The following is a 21,001-nucleotide window of genomic DNA, read 5'->3' as shown; positions in this document are numbered from 1 at the left end:
CTATGCAAATTGTTGCGTCGCGAAACATGCCGTAAACTAAATAACCGTCATAAAGTCGACCTGGTCCTGACCGTTGGGCCGGGGTTTTCCCCGATACCTGGGACGCGCAGTCCACCCTCGCGAACGCGAAATGCAAGAAGTACCAGCGCAGGTTCCGATTGGATGCGGCTGGCTTCTTGCATTAGGACATAAGGCGCGACATTTAGCGTACAAATCAGACCAAAACGTCGAACACCATCACGCGAAGTGGTACGAACGACAGAGGGTCCACTACATCCACCCAACGCCTCGCAAGAGCTCTCAACACAAATCAATCTCTCAGACATCGTCCCCCATTTAGTAATAGCGCAAAGGTCCCAAAGTCATCGCGTGCAAACCTCCGCGAAAACTGTAACGTTTGGAATGCACTTACAGGCACACAGCCACGTTCAGGTGGCACTGATTCGGGTACGCGTTCGCGTCGCTGCCGCAAACTGGATCCACGTCGTTCCCGCACCTCTGCTGTTGCTTCATGCATTTGGTCAAGCGCGGTCGACACTTCTCGAAGTCCACCACCGTCACCTTTCGTCTTGCTTGCCTGGAAGCGAACGATCAAATACATCTCTGCCCATGGAATCACCCCCCCAAATGAACGGTATTTAAATGGATATGCTACGAACCCGCAGTTGAGCATCTGCATCTCGCACTCGTTCCTGTAGATGTTCCCGTCCGATCCGCAGATGACCGTGTCCGGCTCGTGTTTGCAGTCTAGCGGGCAGGCGTTCAGCTGGCTGCCCGACGTCCGCTCGCGGGACACGCAGAACGACATCGGCACCTCGAATACGTGCTTGCTAAACGATCGATTGTCGGGAATGAGTATCGCGTGTAGCGGGAAAACCGGACGGTCGGAGTCGCGTGCGGCCGTACCGCGGATTTTCTCAAGGATCCGCGCGCTACTTACCCGCAATTCTTCGCCCGCATTTTGCAGGTGTTCGAGTAGAGGATCCCGTCGCTGCCACACGCTGGCTTGGCACCACGCCAACAAGATTCTCGACAGTGTCTGGTGGTCTGGCAGTGCTTTTTGTTCGTACGCACGACGCCTTGCCTACGGTCAGATCGTTGCAGATATGTTAAAACCGGGGGATTAGTATTAACGTTGCACGGGATAAAGTAAATTTATACAGAAACGCTTATTTTATCTTCTACGAAAGGTTGTATTGTTTTAAATGGAACACCCTGTGTACGGTAGTGCCTATTGCATCAATGGTTCTTTGGAGTGACCGCTAGCTAGGCAATTAAAAACTCATTTGACCGGCCAATTCGACTTACAAGAATTGCAGGAAGAGAGGCTACGGTGTATCCTTTCGGCCCTTCGTTACTCGGGGAACCGACAGACCCTTTAATTTTGACTGATACCTCGCTCCAACGAGTGGGGGCACAATTTTGTTAATTCCACATAGTCGCTAATGTTACCCCACAATTGATGGTTGCGTTTCTCGTTCGTGGAATTCGTACAAATTGGGCAAAATTAGGACCTTTCAAGTGTGTATTTAAGTTTCCATGTAATAGTTTTTAAGGCCACTGATTCGAAAATTAAAAATGGCAGGTGGTCGAGCTGGTTGTTAAAAAGTTATTAGAATCGAATTTCAGCACCTACTCAAATTTTTTTCTCGAAACTGCGTGGGATTTCGAGGGTATGTCTATTCACCAAAAATGATTGTAATTGACCCTCGCAACCGAAAATAATTTTTTAAAAACGATTTGAAATTTTTTTTTTACGCCAAAAAATTTCACACCTTCTCGAATTTTTTTCTTGAGAATGCGTAGGATTTCGAGGGTATGTCTATTCACCAAAAATGATTGTAATTGACCCCCGCAGCCGAAAATAATTTTTTCAAAACGATTTGAAATTTTTTAATTTTGTCGAAAAATTTCACATCTACTCGAATTTTTTTCTAGAAAGTGGGTAGGATTTCGGGGGTATGTCTATTCACCAAAAATGATTGTAATTGACCCCCGCAACCGAAAATAATTTTTTTAGAACGATTTGAAATTTTTTAATTTTGTCGAAAAATTTCACACCTTCTCGAATTTTTTTCTCGAAACTGCGTGGGATTTCGAGGGTATGTCTATTCACCAAAAATGATTGTAATTGACCCTCGCAACCGAAAATAATTTTTTAAAAACGATTTGAAATTTTTTTTTTACGCCAAAAAATTTCACACCTTCTCGAATTTTTTTCTTGAGAATGCGTAGGATTTCGAGGGTATGTCTATTCACCAAAAATGATTGTAATTGACCCCCGCAGCCGAAAATAATTTTTTCAAAACGATTTGAAATTTTTTAATTTTGTCGAAAAATTTCACATCTACTCGAATTTTTTTCTAGAAAGTGGGTAGGATTTCGGGGGTATGTCTCTTCACCAAAAATGATTGTAATTGACCCCCGCAACCGAAAATAATTTTTTTAGAACGATTTGAAATTTTTTAATTTTGTCGAAAAATTTCACAACTTCTCGAATTTTTTTCTCGAAAATGCGTAGGATTTCGGGGGTATGTCTATTCACCAAGAATGATTGTAATTGACCCCCGCAACCGAAAATAATTTTTTTAGAACGATTTGAAATTTTTTAATTTTGTCGAAAAATTTCACATCTACTCGAATTTTTTTCTAGAAAGTGGGTAGGATTTCGGGGGTATGTCTATTCACCAAAAATGATTGTAATTGACCCCCGCAACCGAAAATAATTTTTTAAAAACGATTTGAAATTTTTTTTTTACGCCAAAAAATTTCACACCTTCTCGAATTTTTTTCTTGAGAATGCGTAGGATTTCGAGGGTATGTCTATTCACCAAAAATGATTGTAATTGACCCCCGCAGCCGAAAATAATTTTTTCAAAACGATTTGAATTTTTTTAATTTTGTCGAAAAATTTCACATCTACTCGAATTTTTTTCTAGAAAGTGGGTAGGATTTCGGGGGTATGTCTATTCACCAAAAATGATTGTAATTGACCCCCGCAACCGAAAATAATTTTTTTAGAGCGATTTGAAATTTTTTAATTTTGTCGAAAAATTTCACAACTTCTCGAATTTTTTTCTCGAAAATGCGTAGGATTTCGGGGGTATGTCTATTCACCAAAAATGATTGTAATTGACCCCCGCAGCCGAAAATAATTTTTTAAAAACGATTTGAAATTTTTTTTTTACGCCAAAAAATTTAGGCACCTACCCTGTTGACTTTTATTAAAAATTCGTTTTCGATTTATAATCAATTTGTTTGGCGCTCTAGGGAAACGTTGTTTAATACTTTTTTGCAGATATTCATGAGCTCCAGAATTACCTCCGAATTTTCAGGTCGGTATGGCAGTCAGATCACGAAAGTCCATAAGGTGTAAGGTCTGATTTAGGTCTCGTTTAAATAAACCTCGTCTGCGATGGAACCACAGACGAGGTATACGAGTAGACCTTCCACCCAATGTATTTTTTCGGCCCATTTCTCTGGGGCTCTAGATCCCCATTACCATTTTCCTATCACTCGCAACATTACCAACAGATTTAGAAATGAATTTCGATCCCTACCCCTAGAACGATTTGAAATTTGTTTTTCTCCGAAATATCGTACGCATCAGGTGTTAACGAAGTATCGTTTACATACCCGCAGGTGAGAAGTTTCATTTGGCACGTGGACTTGTAGACGTTCCCGTCGCTTCCGCAGATGGGTCCGTCGAGGGGCGCGAACTCGCAGGACACGGGGCAGTTCTCCCTGTGCGCGGATATGTTGTTGCAGGGTCCCAGGTGCGACAGCTCGATGCCGACTCTGCATACCTCGACCCTCAGCATGCACTTGTTGAGGTACGTGCGACCGTCGGTGCCGCATACCGGATCCTGATCGCCGGAGCAACGATGCTCGCACTTGCTACCGGATGACCTCAGGCAGGCGGTCTTCTCCGTAGCCACGGTCACGCCTATGCAATTTGTTAAGCACCGATAATTACTGGTGCCCGGTCCCCCAGACGTCGGGGTGTTTCGATGCCGTCCCGATGAACCCGAGACAAGCAAAACCAAGCAACGTTCGACGCTAATAGATTATCATTAACGACCGCGCCGGAGTACGGATTTTAAGGCTCGTTCGAGCGTTCGAAACGAGGAAACGAAACGCACGTCCCCGATAAGCGGTTTCGCGATGCGTTACTCCGACGGACGTTGTTAAGCAACTGTATAATCGACCGGCGGTTGCACCTCTCGGGTTAGGTCCGGTAATTCTAATTATTACGGTTGGGAACAGACGCTCACCCTTTCCACACATCTTCTTCCGCATTTCGCACTGCGACGCGTAGATCACTCCGTCGCTACCGCACACCGGTTCTCCGCTCGGCGGGCATATTCGGGGACAGGCGCCGGTTACGAAATCTGAAAAAACACGAGACTTATTAGCATCACTTGTACCTGGCAAAGGTGTCGAAAGCCATTTCTTCATCGAATTGGTAAAAGTAGATGCGATGTTCGTGCCCGTTCTGGACTGTGGCTGAACCAAATGAAGCTTCAAAGCACTTTGGTTTACGTCGAACACACACACCGGATTGTAATTGTTGAAATGAGAGTAAATTTAGTTTCTCTATGTAAAAGAATGACGAACGGGACGTGATCGATAAAAAAAAAGAAGAAGGGTTGACGTATGCGTAAATTGAGGTTTCGTTACTGGAAGACGCCGTTCTGTGGTTCGCTGTGTAAATGTTAATCTGGTTTTCATTCTTTGTTTTAAACACATATCCACCCTTAAATAATAAATAAAGAGATTTATTATTTCAACAGCAATTCGTGGCACGAATTGGACCAGGGAGATTTAATTTAACCTCTCAGACAGGGTGTAAATGTTAATCTGGTTTTCATTCTTTGTTTTAAACACATATGTTTATATATATATATTCCACCCTTAAATAATAAATAAAGAGATTTATTATTTCAACAGTAATTCGTGGCACGAATTGGACCAGGGAGATTTAATTTAACCTCTTAGACAGGGCGTAAATGTTAATCTGGTTTTCATTCTTTGTTTTAAACACATATGTTTATATATATATATTCCACCCTTAAATAATAAATAAAGAGATTTATTATTTCAACAGTAATTCGTGGCACGAATTGGACCAGGGAGATTTAATTTAACCTCTTAGACAGGGCGTAAATGTTAATCTGGTTTTTATTCTTTGTTTTAAACACATATGTTCATATATATATATTCCACCCTTAAATAATAAATAAAGAGATTTATTATTTCAACAGTAATTCGTGGCACGAATTGGACCAGGGAGATTTAATTTAACCTCTTGAACAGGGCTGAATTTTGCGCGTGGCTGTTTCTTTACACGACAGAGAGAGCAAACTATAGTGGCGCATCGTGTCTAAGAGGTTAATAAACAACGTCTTGAGAAACTTTTATATTGGGTTGGATTGCTCGAAAGCAAGACGCTGGATGCTGAACGCTAGCATGGAGGATCTTTCTTTCAGTGGCAATTACGTGCGTGCGCGTGCTTGGTCCGTCATTAAAATAATGTCATTACGCTAATGCTAGGCTGACGGTTTAGCCTCGATGGCTCGTAATAAGCTGAAGTAACAGTACACGTTATTTCGTTTTACGATTCACGTGGTTCCTCGTTGCGACGTTCAAACTACGCGTTATCTCGTTACGCAAGATTGAACAACGAAACGCACTCGTATCGATCTATACCGTTGCACACGACGTTCTCTGTTGGTCATTCCAATCACCGCGAAAGAATACGCCAACTGTACCAATAACTGGCCCCTCCATATCGATGATTAATTATTACCAAGCATATCTCCTCGACATTTTCCATTTAATTGCGGATTCTTGGCTCCGATTGTAACGTTATTTTAATATTGTATTATATTATAGATCGGTGGTGCAACCGATATTGCCGAAACATGATGAAATGGAACCGCGGACCGTAGAAAATTCACGCATACGCGATCGATCAATTGCACGGTAACGTGGATGAAAGATCGTAGCTAAAAGGAAAGTGTAATTAATATCGGGCTATCGCGCAATACTGGTTGCATAACGTTATTTGTAAGTGATTTTCGTTACATTGTAACACAGAAATCTATAGTTTAAATAGTCCCCTGTGCAGGTCAATCTATTTGCAGTTCAGTATGACAAGATCAAAATGCGAAAAGCTTGCAAGATCCTTGATCTATCGGTGATGGGAGGTTGGAATAATCGATGGGACGCGGAAAACGCCGTGAAATCGCGTTCTGTTTCGAAATCGTAGCCGCGCGTCTTTCTCCTTTTTTTCTCTCCCCCCGCGACGATGTAACGTTAAACCGAGAGATTCTGTCGAAACTTTAATTGCTTCCTGCTGACCCTCCATCGCGTATATCTACGGCGCGGGTCCGCACGGTTGGTCTCGGTCCAGCGATCGTCGGGTCAACAGCACACGGGATTTACTACGGTCGTTCTACGGCCGGCTCGCATAATATGTAACAAATTATAAAATCGAGGGGTACAGTTAAAGATAACCGCGAGGCGCGGTTCGCGATACGCGGACGCCACGCAGACCGTCGGGGAAATAATTTAACCGAGGCTTGATCACGCGACTAATCGAAGGACGCACGGAACATCCTCGCCGATAAATTTCGCGCGTTTTAAACGATCGCGTCCTTGTCCGCTCGGGAATTATAACGCTCGTATATCGTGCTTTGAATAACACGGTAATTAAATGTCGTAATAAGACGAGGTGGATGTAAAATGATCCGCGAAATGGTCCCCGCTGGATCGGGGCTGCTCGAAAAGAGAAGGAAGACGGAGGATGCGGCGGTCGAAAGTAAATTATCCGCTCGTAAACGGTTTTATTATTTTCAGCGTTCTCGAAAAATGCAACGTTCCGCCCGGTTTCGAGCAACGATCGTCCCGTACAATTTGCCGGGAGATCTTAGAGCTCGATCGCGGTCGATCCCATTCCCCGCGAACGGTAATTCGCGGCTGCGGCGAATCGGCGAATCTGCCCTCGAATTTGCAAAGTGTAAACGCAGGTATTCGCCACGAATACGTATCCACCCGCTACGATTACGGCGCAACTACGTATTTCTTTGTACGATTTCTGCGACCTGCATCGAGTGAAATTGAATTATTTATGATCTTCGTGATCGTATATCTGTTTCTACCGACCGCGGAGCTCCGAGCGGAGGAGATACCGATTTTTGTTCAATTTAAAAGCAGATCAGCTCCTTAACGCGATCTACGGACGCGAAAGGGTGGTTATGCGCCCGACCGGAAATTCAATTTAGATATCGTCACCGTACGCGCGTAACAACGCGGCCGCGGTCGTGTCGGCCCGATACCTGCCTATCGATAAATCGTAATCGGCGTAATTACGGACGCTCGTAGACCCGACCGACGCTTATCTCTCCCCGTGTTCGGTTATTAGCGTCCTGGCTCCCCGCGAAGATGCAGGAAGGAGAGGTCCGACTCTCTCGATTATTACGCGGAAAAATACTGTAATAGCGGCGATGTTCGCGGCGCGCTTTGAGAGATGCGCGCCAGCGTAGAACGCGTCTCCTCTCCCCCTCCGGTATTACAATGCGTATCGTTTTATCTCGCGGGGCAGGTAGCCATTTTGTTGCGTATCCTCGTGCCAACAATAAGATATAATCTTTCTCGATCCATCGACACTTTGACACATGGCTGGATTTTCCACTATCCGGAAAAATTCAGTCTCAAGATGAGAATAAGGGTGGAAACCCTCCGAGCGTCGAGAGTCCCCGTTTCAACCTACTAATTTCCCGCCAATTTCGCGACTGTTTCCCAGCCCCCTCGGGTGCTCCACGGATCACGAACGGTAAAATAAAAGAATAAATTGCCCCTTGTTACCGATCTTCGAGATCACGGTGTCCCGGTGTCCTCGTCTCTGGTTTCGCGGAGAAAAATCCAAGGAGCAGCATCCTTCCCGTAGTTCACCGACCCGCATATTTCTCTCCGTCTCTCTCTCTCTCTCTCTATCCCTTTGTCGCGTAGCTTCTCACCGTACCGTTTTCTCTCTCTCGAAGTGGCGTGCATCCATTGTGCATCGCGAGCATGCAATGCACGCGTTGGCTCGCGCGCGTCATATCTACGGGGTTATAATTCGATCAGCATTGTTCGCCAATCGCCCCCCTCCCGGCCAGACGTCGTCCCTTATTGCCATAATTGATTCACTTAATCGCGCTCGTGGGAGTGACGGACACCTCCTTCTGTCGCCCGTCGACAGTCCACTTGGCGAACCGACGTCCGCTCGAGGAACCCGAGGCCACCGTGTCGCTCATTTTTCCCCTGTATCTGTCCATCTCGCGTTGTTCATCCCTGACTAACCGTAAAACCAGTTACCAGTCCTTCGTTTCGAGATCCACGCGACGGGGACCTTCGTTTTCTAGAAACTTTACTCGAAACCCTCGGGAGCGACTGTTAATCTTGATAGGGTGCAGCTTTCCGTCTTGGATGAGTCGTAGAGTATTACGGTTGTCACGGTTACATACAGGGTGTTTGACCACCCCTGGGAAAAATTTTAATGGGAGACTGTAGAGGCCGAAATAGAGTACTGTGTAAATTTGTGTGTTTTTCTACGAGGGATCGTTAATTCAGCTGCAATCGGGCAGAGGAATCCGAAGGATTCGCCGATCTAACCGAGAAGATACTCGCGAGCGATTAGAAAAGCTCAGGGGGAGTTGAATAGAATTCCGATCTCGCGAGCGCAATTAACAGGTATTAAGACCGCATTGTCGGGCGCGTAAAGAAATAAAATGGAACGTCGGTGTCGATATCTGTACGTAATATACTTGAGAACGACGTAAGTAATCTCTATTTCATTGCGTTGGGGGATTTATTCAAAATGGCATCCGTGCATTGTAATTATGATCACGGAGATCGTGACGGGGCAACCAGAGGAATGCAAACTGCACCAGGAATATGAAAAGACGAGCCTAGTTTGAGTCTAGCGAACAAGTGCCTGGCATTCTGAACAATGGGGCTCTATGACTTTGGCGTTTTTTATAACGAGAAGAATTCCATCGTCCTTTATTTGCCCCGATGCTAGTGTTCCTGTCCGCCATGGTCGTACGAGAATATTTTAACGGTACCGTTTCCTTTTTATCGATACGCAACAATCAGCGACCGCGGAAAAATGAAATATCTGTAATGTGATTTCGCTGTCATGTCGAGTGACAAGCAACAAGGTCCACAAACTTTCTTTCGCTCGTCGAAGGAACGAACAACACGCGGACCCGGCTCTGGAACGACCAACGACGGATCTACACCTCCGCTATCGTCCTACCTCCCCGCCCGAAACATGAAATAAGGATCTGTTTAACGAACCGGAACGATTTGATACGAATAAAGCCGCGGCTCGTAAATAAAACGAACAATGTGCCGGACGGGCTTTTGTTCTTGTTTCGCCGGGCTGCTATTCCCGGAGACACGGCTAGAAAAACGGCCGGGCTAGATGGACTGGATGGATGTTGCGGTTCGCGGCGCACACGGCACGCAGTGACAGAGCGTTCGATTCGAGGGAAAGATAATTAACTCTTTGCAGCACGGTGGCTGACTCGGCTGACCACAGAGAAAACGTCCACTCGAGCACGGTGGTTAGCGTCGATGATCGCTTGCTTATCCAACGCTCAAGATTATCACGTTTTCACGGCGGTTGTGCTCGACGACCGCGGGCTTTTTTGGCGATGTCTACTTGCCCTCCCCCTGATTGGGAGCTATAAAAAGACTGCTTCGATACTCGCCTAGCAAAAAGTCTTTCCGGTTGCGATACCGGGGTCCTTACGGCTCAAATCGCGTTAGTCAAAGCGTACACCGCTAGGGGGCTGCGCTCTTGTCTCTCTCGCAAGTGCTCGACCATTCCATGTTCCAAAGCTCCTCTCTCACTTCCCTCATATAGCAAGCAGCAACGCTACTCTTAGGCCTGAATTAGGTGCTGAAGACAATCAGTCTAGGCTAGGTTTGATGTAGACGAGCTTTAAATAGAGCATTTTGTAGATGATATTCATAGTCAAAGGTCTAGCCATAGATCTTCAACTATTACCTGGGTTAGGTTTGACTTACACGAGCTAGATAGAACCTTCTGTACTCGTATTCACAGCTACAGAGGGTTTAACCGTGGACTTTCAACAACTCAGACCTAGACAACCAGTCTAGGCTAGGTTTGATGTAAACGAGCTTTAAATAGAGCATTTTGTAGACGATATTCATAGTCAAAGGACCTTCAACTAATACTTGAGTTAGGTTTCACTTGCACGAGCTAGATAGAACCTTCTGTACTCGGTATTCGTAGCTACAGAGGGTTTAACCGTGGACTCTCGACTACCCAGACCTAACTCAGACCTAGACGAGCTTTAAATAGAGCATTCTGTAGACGATATTCATAGTCAAAGGACCTTCAACTATTACCTGGGTTAGGTTTGACTTACACGAGCTAGATAGAACCTTCTGTACTCGGTATTCGTAGCCACGGAGGGTTTAACCGTGGACTCTCGACTACCCAGACCTATCTCAGACCTAGACGAGCTTTAAATAGAGCATTCTGTAGACGATATTCATAGTCAAAGGACCTTCAACTAATACCTGAGTTAGGTTTGACTTGCACGAGCTAGATAGAACCTTCTGTACTCGGTATTCGTAGCCCCAGAGGGTTTAACCGTGGACTCTCGACTACCCAGACCTAACTCAGACCTAGACGAGCTTTAAATAGATCATTCTGTAGACGATATTCATAGTCAAAGGACTTTCAACTAATACTTGGGTTAGGTTTCACTTGCACGAGCTAGATAGAACCTTCTGTACTCGGTATTCGTAGCCCCAGAGGGTTTAACCGTGGACTCTCGACTACCCAGACCTAACTCAGACCTAGACGAGCTTTAAATAGAGCATTCTGTAGACGATATTCATAGTCAAAGGACCTTCAACTAATACCTGGGTTAGGTTTGACTTGCACGAGCTAGATAGAACCTTCTGTACTCGGTATTCGTAGCCCCAGAGGGTTTAACCGTGGACTCTCGACTACCCAGACCTAACTCAGACCTAGACGAGCTTTAAATAGAGCATTCTGTAGACGATATTCATAGTCAAAGGACCTTCAACTAATACCTGGGTTAGGTTTGACTTACACGAGCTAGATAGAACCTTCTGTACTCGGTATTCGTAGCCCCAGAGGGTTTAACCGTGGACTCTCGACTACCCAGACCTAACTCAGACCTAGACGAGCTTTAAATAGAGCATTTTGTAGACGATATTCATAGTCAAAGGACCTTCAACTAATACCTGGGTTAGGTTTGACTTACACGAGCTAGATAGAACCTTCTGTACTCGGTATTCGTAGCCACGGAGGGTTTAACCGTGGACTCTCGACTACCCAGACCTCCTAACTCAGACCTAGACCAGCTCTAAATAGAACATTCTATCGCGTGGACATTGAACAAGCCCTGGACTAGGTCTAGGTAGTGGTGATAAATGGTACGCCCAGGGTACGGTTCCGTTCGTAGTGAAAGGGTGACCCCCGTGGACGTTTGGTCGGTGTCAATTAAACCGACACGCGCGAACTGGCTGGAAAAAGCGTGGGTCTCGTGGAAACGAGATACCCGGGGAGGATTCATCGCGGCGCGAGAAACGAGAAACGCCGCGGACAAGCGAGACTCGTGTCCGACTTAATTAACGGTGGAACGTCCGGCGAGTATTACGCTCGCGCGGCATGCAGATGCAAACGATTGCACGGACGCATGCGATTTACTGTGGAGCGCGCGCGCGACAGCATTCGAGCCCGGAACCGCGGGAGTAGCCTAGCTCGAGGCGCGTTCTTATGAATTCCGTGGCCGGGACGATACGTTCTGGCGGTTGACAAATTGTACCGCACGCCAGCGATCGGTTATCTCCAGCCAGGGCGCGCACGACGCGTCACGTTTCTTAGGCTCCCAGGATGTCCTTCGCCCGTGGAACTCCTTCCTACTTCGTATCACGAGGCTCCTTCGTGGTAACGAACATCTCCAGTTTCAAATTATGCTCCTTTTTCGAAGAAATCTACTTCGAATTCGATATCGTTTAGCAACTTCGAAATGGCGGTCTATTGTGGTCTCTATCGGTTCGTTTGATGGAAATCGTCAAATCTGGCAAATAAGCGTGGAAAAGCAAATGGAGCTTCGAGTTAACGATTTCTGACATTGTCACATTTGCATTGTCAATTATATAGTATTAGAATGAATGTAGATCGTAAAAAAGATCGCGAATTTATTGGGGGATCGAAAGAGTGATATATGGACTCCTTTGGCGAAAGTCTGACTCCGAGAACTAATCTGCGTACGATCACTTTGATCCCAGCTTATCCGCGATCGAGTTGCCGTGTGCATGGTGGAGGTAAGGTTGAAAAGGCGGGGCAGAAGCGCATCCATTCGTAACGAGAGTAATCCATTAATTCCGTGGCAACGATGCAGCCCCGCGTATGATCGCGTGTGGCGGACAGTATCTCGAGCAGGGCGTGAGCGAGGGCAACGTAAATCATTCGCAATCGATAGCGTCAAAATCGCGGTAAGGTCGTTCGTGCACTCGTGGTCTCAGCCTGATCATGGCTCCCGGGTTCTCGTGCAGCCTCCGCTAACGTTGCCCACGGTCGATCTTCCCAGCGCGGCCAAGCCTCTTTATCACCGTGAAACGATCTCGTCTTCCTCATAGCATTGTCCCGTAACACGTCCGCGTTGCGTTGCATTAACGAGCCTTTATTTCTGTTATGGTGCACGCGAGCCGCGATAATTAAACTCGATCCTCTATTTTTCGGATCCTTCCCCGCACGGATCGTCAGCCACGCGAAGGACGACGCTAAAAATTCTCTCGTGGCATGTCTCTATGCGTCCTTAGAAGCAATCAAAAATACTTACGATCATTATCCCTTCTTTTGACTAAAATTAAACGATTGCAATTTCGATAAAAATTGTAACCTAATGTTTCGCGTGCAAATTTTGTTTCCACCTTTAATTTACGAGCCAGATAGACCGAACGAAAGGACAGCCATTTCGATCGCGGGGTATTATGCGACGGAGTGAATTTCTTCGACTTTGTTCGAGCGCGATCCCGTACGAAAGAATCTCGGATTGGAGAGGACGTTTATTGTCGCCACTTCCGTATCTCTGCGAAACGATCTCGTTTCTTCCGCCGCTATTGTTCGAATAACGTCGTAAAGAAGCGGCGTAACAGCGACACAGGAGAAACGAGGATGACGCGCTGGATATACAGGGTGCTCGGCCACCCCTGGGAGAAATTTTAATGGGGGATTCTAGAGGCCAAAATAAGACGAAAATCAAGAATACTAATTTGTTTGATGGATCAAAGAATATTAACGAATATTCGACGTTCCTGCATTCGCAATATACCACTAGTTGCATCAATTCTGAATGGAAGACTCGAGAGAAATCGTCCTTACAGTAATTACATAATTTTCTTACCCCGGCGGCCATAGTTTAAGTATACCTAGAAACTCTATTCACGCTCGCTTTGAGATCACACATTCAGGATTTAATTAGTCTCTTTGTCGGCGAAAGAAAACGCGAAGTTGTCGCGTGTACAGTTAGGCCAGATTGCCTTCGAACCGGTACTGCACGATTAGCATTTATGAGCATTGTTTCGGTTGAGATCTCGTCGAACCCGCGATCTTCCTCGCGGACGGCGTCGCGATGTCACACGCGGAACCAGTTTTGATTAGCAACGGTCGACCGAGCCGCAATTAGTCGTTTTGCAGCCCGGAATAGTATGTTTCGATAACGCTCGTATCTACGATCGGGACAGTGTGTAAAGACAGATAAACGGCGACAGACGGGTGACGCATTAAGACCCGATCTCGCCAACGAGATTGTCCCGCGGTTTTAATGCGAAACGTATGTCCGTTTTATCGAACGACCGCGGAACGACGCCGTCCTTCGAATTCCTGCCACTGTTATCCGCTCAGCCCTGGCTCGATTACATACATTTTTTAATCCCCGTAATATCCAGCAACTCCTTACAACGAATCGTAACGATGGATCTTATCGGAATTTTCAGATAGAAAAATTGGCAAACGACTTCGGTTTCTCCATCCACTGATACAGAGCGATACTTTACTACTCGGTATCGCGCGGATATCGACCGCGGAAGTTCACGATCAGGTCCTTCTACGGGGAGGGGGGCAAAAACGCGTTATCGAAGTAACGTTAACCGTCGGAGAGTCTCGCGACAAGGAGGATCGCGGCTGGCGCGTGGCCCTGGCGATCGACAAAAACGACGGTATGTGTGTCGCATCGATCGCGAACGAGCACGACAAACGAGTCGCGTTCCATAAATCGTCGCCGTTCGGTTTAAGTGGCGTGCGGTAAGTGGAGTACTGGGGCGAAAAAACTACCTCCCAGATCGCTCGATCTCCCGCGAGCGTCTACGCGCACGCGCGAACCGGTGGCTCCGATCCGTTAGATCGGAGAAACCTTTCCGATCGATCGACGCGTACGAGGAACGTGCACACGCCATCGCGCGTCGCCTTCCTTCTTTTTTCCCCCCGTTTCTTTTTCCTCGTTCTTCGACGCGTTTTTTCGTCGCGATCGTTCTCCTCTCGATCCGCTGCTAGGCAGCGTGACGGATCGCCGATCTAGCTGGGGAACGTCACGGAGTCCATCGACTTTGTATCGGAAACTGTCTTGCAACACGTTGTAAGTTTCAGTCGACGCAATCGTGGCGATCGTAAGACTGGAAAATGGAAGCAAGGTTTTTGGATGAGGATATCGCGAGCGTAATCGAGGGCTTAATTAGTCGTTTCGCAACCGCGAAGTCGTATTGGATTCTCCACAGTCGCGAGGGAATATGAAATTAATGCAAACGCGTTTGATAATTACACCACAGACGAGCGGTTCTATTTTATGTTAAATGCTGTTCCCGGTACAGCGTGGCTGCTTCCGTCCATAAATTGTTACTGCACGGCTCAGAAATCATAAATTCTGCACTTCCACCGATTGAACAGCTTTCTAGAGGAGCCCCAGAGGCGATGCACAAACGGCGTAGACAATTTCAAGAAATCCAAACCAGAAAATCCTCTCGCGAGAAACGAAAATGATTTAATTCGTGCGTTATCGATAATCTCGGGTACCGTTACGGCGCAGGGGAATATGTCCGTAAAAAATGAACACCACTCTGGAAACATTGCACTTTTCAAGAGATTCCACGTCGGAACGCAGTGGCTCGGAAACGAAAGCGAAAAGATTACAAGTTATTTATCGTAAGTAATTATAAAATGTAGACTTTTGTTGTAAATTATTGCACGCGCGGATACAGGCATTTCCTTTTTTGCGAATTCCACGGATCGGTGCAGGTATTTTCACGAGGTCCACCAATCATTGTATAATATTGGATAGCAACGTAACTATATTTACAGCGAAGCAATTCTATTTATCTTTCAACGAAGTACGGAATTACGATCGATCGATTATATAATCCCATTATTATTCATGAGACGTTCCCATTTTAAAGGAAACTGGTTCTCAACATCCAAATAGAAAATAATTGCTCTCGGAGCTATAATTTATGTCGAGACGATCTATTTCCTACTATTTCGCGAGTCTACGAATTCCAAAGGGGGTGTAAAAATAAATAAATGTAATAAAATTCCGAGGCGTACGGGCAGTTCGTTTCGAAGACGGACAGAAAATCGCCAAGGTGCGTGTCTCGTACACGCCGACCGACGGAAATTTCAATCGACGTGGACGGAGTCGCGTGCGATTCCCTTCTTTCCGTGTTTCGCGTGCCTGAGCGAATCGCGCCCGACGCTCGGTTTATCTCCTCCAGTCCGCCAGGAATTGCTCCGGCGATGCCTGTTCAAGCGCAACGAGAGATCTTGCACGACGCTGTTTGTTCCATTTATTCCTACGTTTACTTTTGTCCTCGTCGTTCGTTTATTTATGGACGGAAACCTTTTCGTATCCAATACCCGATTGGAATACAGAAATAAATATACAATATTCACCGAACGATGCCAACTATTAAAACCATCTGAAGCTGATAAAAATTTAAAAAACCAAGTGTTCCAAGGAATTGTTTTAATCATTAAATATTTGTTGCAAGAGAGTTTCGATCTGCGCCCAAAAACTAGCCTTCATTTTCCGCCGTCACGGTGGTTTCGCTTCGAATTTTAATCGCTCTTTTCGCGCGTTTCCTGGCTGCATTCCAAGGCGCTAAGTCCGACACGCGCTTCGCGTTAGATCGAATTTGCGTTAACGCCTCGGTTACGGTACGATCGCCGCGCGGTCATGGATCTTCCGAATGTTATTCGATGCTTCGAAGCGTGAATGAATAATATTTGGCCGGGACCAGCCACCGCACCGTGACTGAACCGCTAGCGCAAACGAAGCGCCTTTGGCTCGACTTGACGCGCACGCGCGATAGTCCAGCGACGCTCCGCGCATCCTGCGGGCGCAGGCGGTCGGCCCGGCGCGTCACCCGAATGGAATTTTACGGCGCGAAGAGCGCGGCCACGTCGACGGTTTCCGCGTGGTTTCGAATAACGGGAGAAAGGACGACGACGGGGATCGAGAATTTCGGCAGCCTATTACCGAATTCGTCGAACCTCTCGCCACGAACTCTTCGTTGAATGGCAATTCTGCGGCGACGAGCAGGCATCCCGAAATCCGAACGATTTAAGTGAATAATTCCGATTAGAATACAGCCTTGCTCGGTGAACCTTTTTCACCTGTGCTTAGTATGCTTCGCTTTATTCGGAGGTTAATCATGCTGGAATTAACGTGAAATTTCGCTTCGTGCCCGGTTAACTGACCCGTGAGAATGGATCCACTTATCCGAGCGTCAGTTGAAAGAAGTATTAATAGCTGGGAAGTAATAAGAAACCCCCATTGTATGAACGATACAGTTATTAATTAATACCAGCGACGACCGTTAAATAACTTATACCATCTACCAGAGACACTTATGTTTCTTATGAGAGCATATGCCTAATGTCTACTGATAGCCTTTGGAAGAATGCAGTGGGTTTCGTTGTGTATTTGCACCGGTTTAATTACATCGTTACGCGGATGAAATGCAATTGTGTCACAAGACAGAGGTTAATTGGTCTTAACGAAGAAACTTGGCGTGCTTAACCCCGTCCCGCCGCAACCCTCTGGCAGACTAAATCGCTAAGTGACTTTTCATAGGAGTTAGGCTGATTAACCTTCACCGAACGACACGAATGCATAACGATCGTAATTAAACCGATGCAGAAACATACTGGAAACGATTATATCTTTATACTGTCGTAAGAAGTAAATTCTCCTTGTACTCGATGATCGCTGCTTGGAACAAATGGTGCACTACCACAAATGCGATAGTCTACGATAGCTTTCAGAAAGTTTGGAAGCTGTTATAGAGAAGTGTTCTAGGTAATAAAAACCGAGGAATCCCATAAGGATGCTTGGCCTCCGAGTACCTCTATAAACCTTCAGATGTAATTCGAGATTTCCTCCGCGCGCGATGCTCGTCAGAGTTTTCATTGAATCGCGGACGCGGATGGGAGGGAAAGGGAGACGAGGGGAGGACCGCGTGAGAAGCGTACGGTAAATCATACGCGCACGTAGCGTTTAAGGAAATTGCGTATTAAAGGTAATTAGAGTAAAACGAGGTAAGAGGGACGGAATATTGAGTGATTAAGAAGAAACGCACCACTGCGTCCCAGAGAAAAGATAATTATCGACCAAGGTCGGCGTTCCTTCGGCCGTAACGCCACTCGATCGTTGAACTTTTTTGCGCCTTCGACTCCCAGTCGTTTATTTATTTATTAATCGGTGAAACGAAACCTCCCGCCGCCGCGCTAAAAGGAAAAACAGCCCGATTACCCCACGTGCAGGCAAATGTTTAGCCCCACCATATGAATAATGCATCGCAAAATTACTACATCTTTTTGCGTTACAAAACCGATACTGAAACGAACAATTTTTCGTAAATGTACTGTACGAGATAAATTGCAGATTCTTAAAAATCTCTGACTGATGGTGACCCTCCAGGTTTTAATTTACAATAATTAAATTCATTTAATGATGTCACTGAGGGGCGGTTTACACAAAGGTATTTATACGACGAATAATAATGATTTCTGGTCTCGAATCGTTCGACTGGATCTCGACTAAATATAAATTGGAATTAACCACAAGTTCGAAATATTATTACGGTAGGATAAAGATGTTGCGTATAAATAAATATAAATGGAGATTGCGTCGGAAACGGTGCCCGTTAAAGCCTGGGTATCGTTAACGTCGAACTCACTGCCGGGTAATAAACATCTGAACTCTTGCTTCGACGTCATCGTATCTCAATTACAAATTTAACCGTTCGTTTTAGAAATTCTGGGAGACTACTTTCCCTCGGTGTGTTTATTTTACAGCTCCATAATTTCTAACGCGCTTCGTTTCCTGTGTCGACGCGCTCGCACGCACCGTTGCATACAATATTTCGGTTGCAATGGGCTCCGCTATTATAAAATCGTTTATTACGTTCACCAACCACACAATACATTAAATTTTGGTTTGTTAATTTCACTATGTTTCCAACTATATGGGAACCTTTTAGGTACGGTTCTATTTTCTTATTCTGTAATCTTGCGATCGAGGCAACTTTATCGAAAGAATGTTTGACGAGCAAAAAAGTATACAGGGTGTTCAGCCACGCCTGAGGGATTCTAGAGGCCAAAATAAGACGAAAATCAAGAATACCAATTTGTTGACGGAGGCTTTGTTACAAAGTTATTAACGTTTAAAGTTCCGACCTTTTCGAATTTTTTTCTCGAAACTGCGTAGGATTTCGGGGGTATGTGCAATGACCAAAAGTGATTGTAATTGACCCTCGCAACCGAAAATAATTTTTTCAGAATGATTTGAAAAATTTTTTTTTCGCCGAAAAATGTCACACTTTCTCGAATTTTTTTCTAGAAAGTGGGTAGGATTTCGGGGGTATGTGTATTCACCAAAAATGATTGTAATAGATACCCGCAACTAGAAATAATTTTTTTAAAACGATTTGAAATTTTTTAATTTTGTCGAAAAATTTCAGTACCTACCCGATTTTTTTTCTCGAAAGTGGATAGGATTACAGGGGTATGTCTAATGACCAAAAATGATTGTAATTGACCCCCGTACCCGAAAATAATTTTTCCAGAACGATTTGAAGTTTTTGAATTTAATTGTTAATAACTTTTTAACGAAGCCTCCATCGACAAATTGGTATTCCTGATTTTCGTCTTATTTTGGTCTCTAGAATCCCCCATTAAAATTTTTCCCAGGGGTCGAACACCCTGTATATTGCATAATTTGTATACAAATAACTATAAAGAGACCGCCTGAATCATTATCGACGTCGAATTATCGTTCGTTTAACGCGTTGACGATAGTCCCGTCGCGTCGAAAGCGACCTCGATCCTACTTACCGATTTTTATTCCGTATCACAGCGTACAAAAGCCAACGATCGCGTGTGGTTTTCGACCGCTCGTATTCTCGATCGAATACCGCGAGAAAAAACTTTAAATCTCTCTCGTTTTCTCGTTTTGCGCGGCGGATTATGATCGAACGCGACCGGTTTCGAGGAGATGCGGCGTTTCGAAATTGGTACTCTCGCGGCCGCCCGGAGGAGGGAAATTTATCGAGCGGAGTCGACGATCCCGATCTTTCATTGATACTGGCTTAGGAGAAGCGAAAGCTTTCAGCCGCGGACGCGGCTATTAATTTACAGCAACGGCTCACTGCGGTTCACCGAGAAGAAGGAGCACGAAAGCGACCTCGACCTTACCTCCATACCTACTTACGAGTCTAGGCCAGGGTTTCACGGTCCTTCGTCGCGTAAAACATGGACAACGGTTCGTAGACAAATCTAATTTCGCGGTAGTCGCGTACGCGATCATTTATCACCCGATGACTGGACACCGCGTGGTGCAACAACATCATTATCGCGGACGAGCGACCATTTATCGGATGGCAAGCTACGCGATCACGACGTTCAACGACGAGGGTGTAGAATCGACAGATCGAACCGTCGTGAGAATAATTTTCTTTCGCAGCCTTCGGTTTCTTAGCTTCTCTTAATCGAATCTTCGTCTGGATCGCGTGATCGAGCGGACGCGTCACACCGACGTATAATCCTTCCCTTCTGCTAATAATCCGGTGAAATCATTGGAAAACTGGAGCGTGAAACCGACAGGCGGGATAGACACGTTCCGATAATATTGAAACTAAACAGGTCCGCGCGAATGCTAACGACTTCACGCGTCATCTTTCGTTCGTTTGCGCCTTGAAACGGAACATGTTACGAGCGTTTATAAATCTTCCATCGACGTTACCCGTGAATTGGAATCACCTACATCCGCCTTCGTTGACGAGGCGACTGTCATTAATGGTCCCCGATGGCAGGCGTCTCGATCTCACGCGCTTGATAATCGTCGATTTTTTTCTAATCCTACTGGAATTCAGAATAATTCGAACAGATGGAAATATCTCCAGAGATTGAAAGCAACTGGCGATCAAATGACAAATATTTCAACCGTACGGTAATTTTAGATTAATCGTCGCACGAGTAATCGATGTACCGATCGTGGCTTTACCGTACTAAATTCATGCTCTTTACTACGGGGACGATGATCGGAGGACTAAGAAATACGGAAGTTAATTGGAATGAGGAAGTCGAGCAGGGATCTTAATTCAAGGCCAAACGACCTCCATAATTGCGCGCTTCGTTATTATTATAACACATTCGTGTTTCTTATTCGCTAACGATCGTTAATCCATCCCCACCTCGTACCTTGCCATCTGTATGATTACCGGAACAATCAATAGTATTCTCTTAATAACAGTCATTTATTTTATGCACGTGACCCGGGAATAGTATAACGACGCTAATGCATACAAATAATTACCAAACGTACGAGAGACGAGTTTTACTGTTTCCTAGATTGCAAATTCTCTCAATGAGGTCACTATACAGGGTGTTCGG

General features: G+C 45.5%; 2 protein-coding genes across 3 annotated transcripts in view; both read right to left on the bottom strand.

Moving 5' to 3' along the window:
- Positions 1–21,001, bottom strand: part of LOC143345609 (uncharacterized) — a 142,378-nt gene that overhangs the window by 29,928 nt on the left and 91,449 nt on the right. The gene's annotated exons all lie outside the window — the stretch shown is intronic.
- LOC143345514 (serine protease inhibitor dipetalogastin) overlaps positions 1–21,001 on the bottom strand; it is a 52,959-nt gene that overhangs the window by 2,904 nt on the left and 29,054 nt on the right. Inside the window, exons 2-6 of one of the 2 annotated variants that reach the window (XM_076772715.1) lie at positions 4,275–4,420; positions 3,637–3,946; positions 941–1,084; positions 660–830; positions 413–577 (exon numbers count right to left, since the gene is read on the bottom strand). In XM_076772715.1, coding sequence (XP_076628830.1) covers positions 413–577; positions 660–830; positions 941–1,084; positions 3,637–3,946; positions 4,275–4,420 — 936 coding nt within the window. The remainder of the gene's footprint in view (positions 1–412; positions 578–659; positions 831–940; positions 1,085–3,636; positions 3,947–4,274; positions 4,421–21,001) is intronic. The other variant, XM_076772716.1, reaches the window with a different exon arrangement.

This window comes from Colletes latitarsis, chromosome 9, assembly GCF_051014445.1.
Source record: "Colletes latitarsis isolate SP2378_abdomen chromosome 9, iyColLati1, whole genome shotgun sequence".
In the NCBI taxonomy this organism is placed as follows: Eukaryota; Metazoa; Arthropoda; class Insecta; order Hymenoptera; family Colletidae; genus Colletes; species Colletes latitarsis.
The sequence above is the reverse complement of the archived record's forward strand: the minus strand, read 5'-3'. Positions and strand labels throughout refer to the sequence as shown.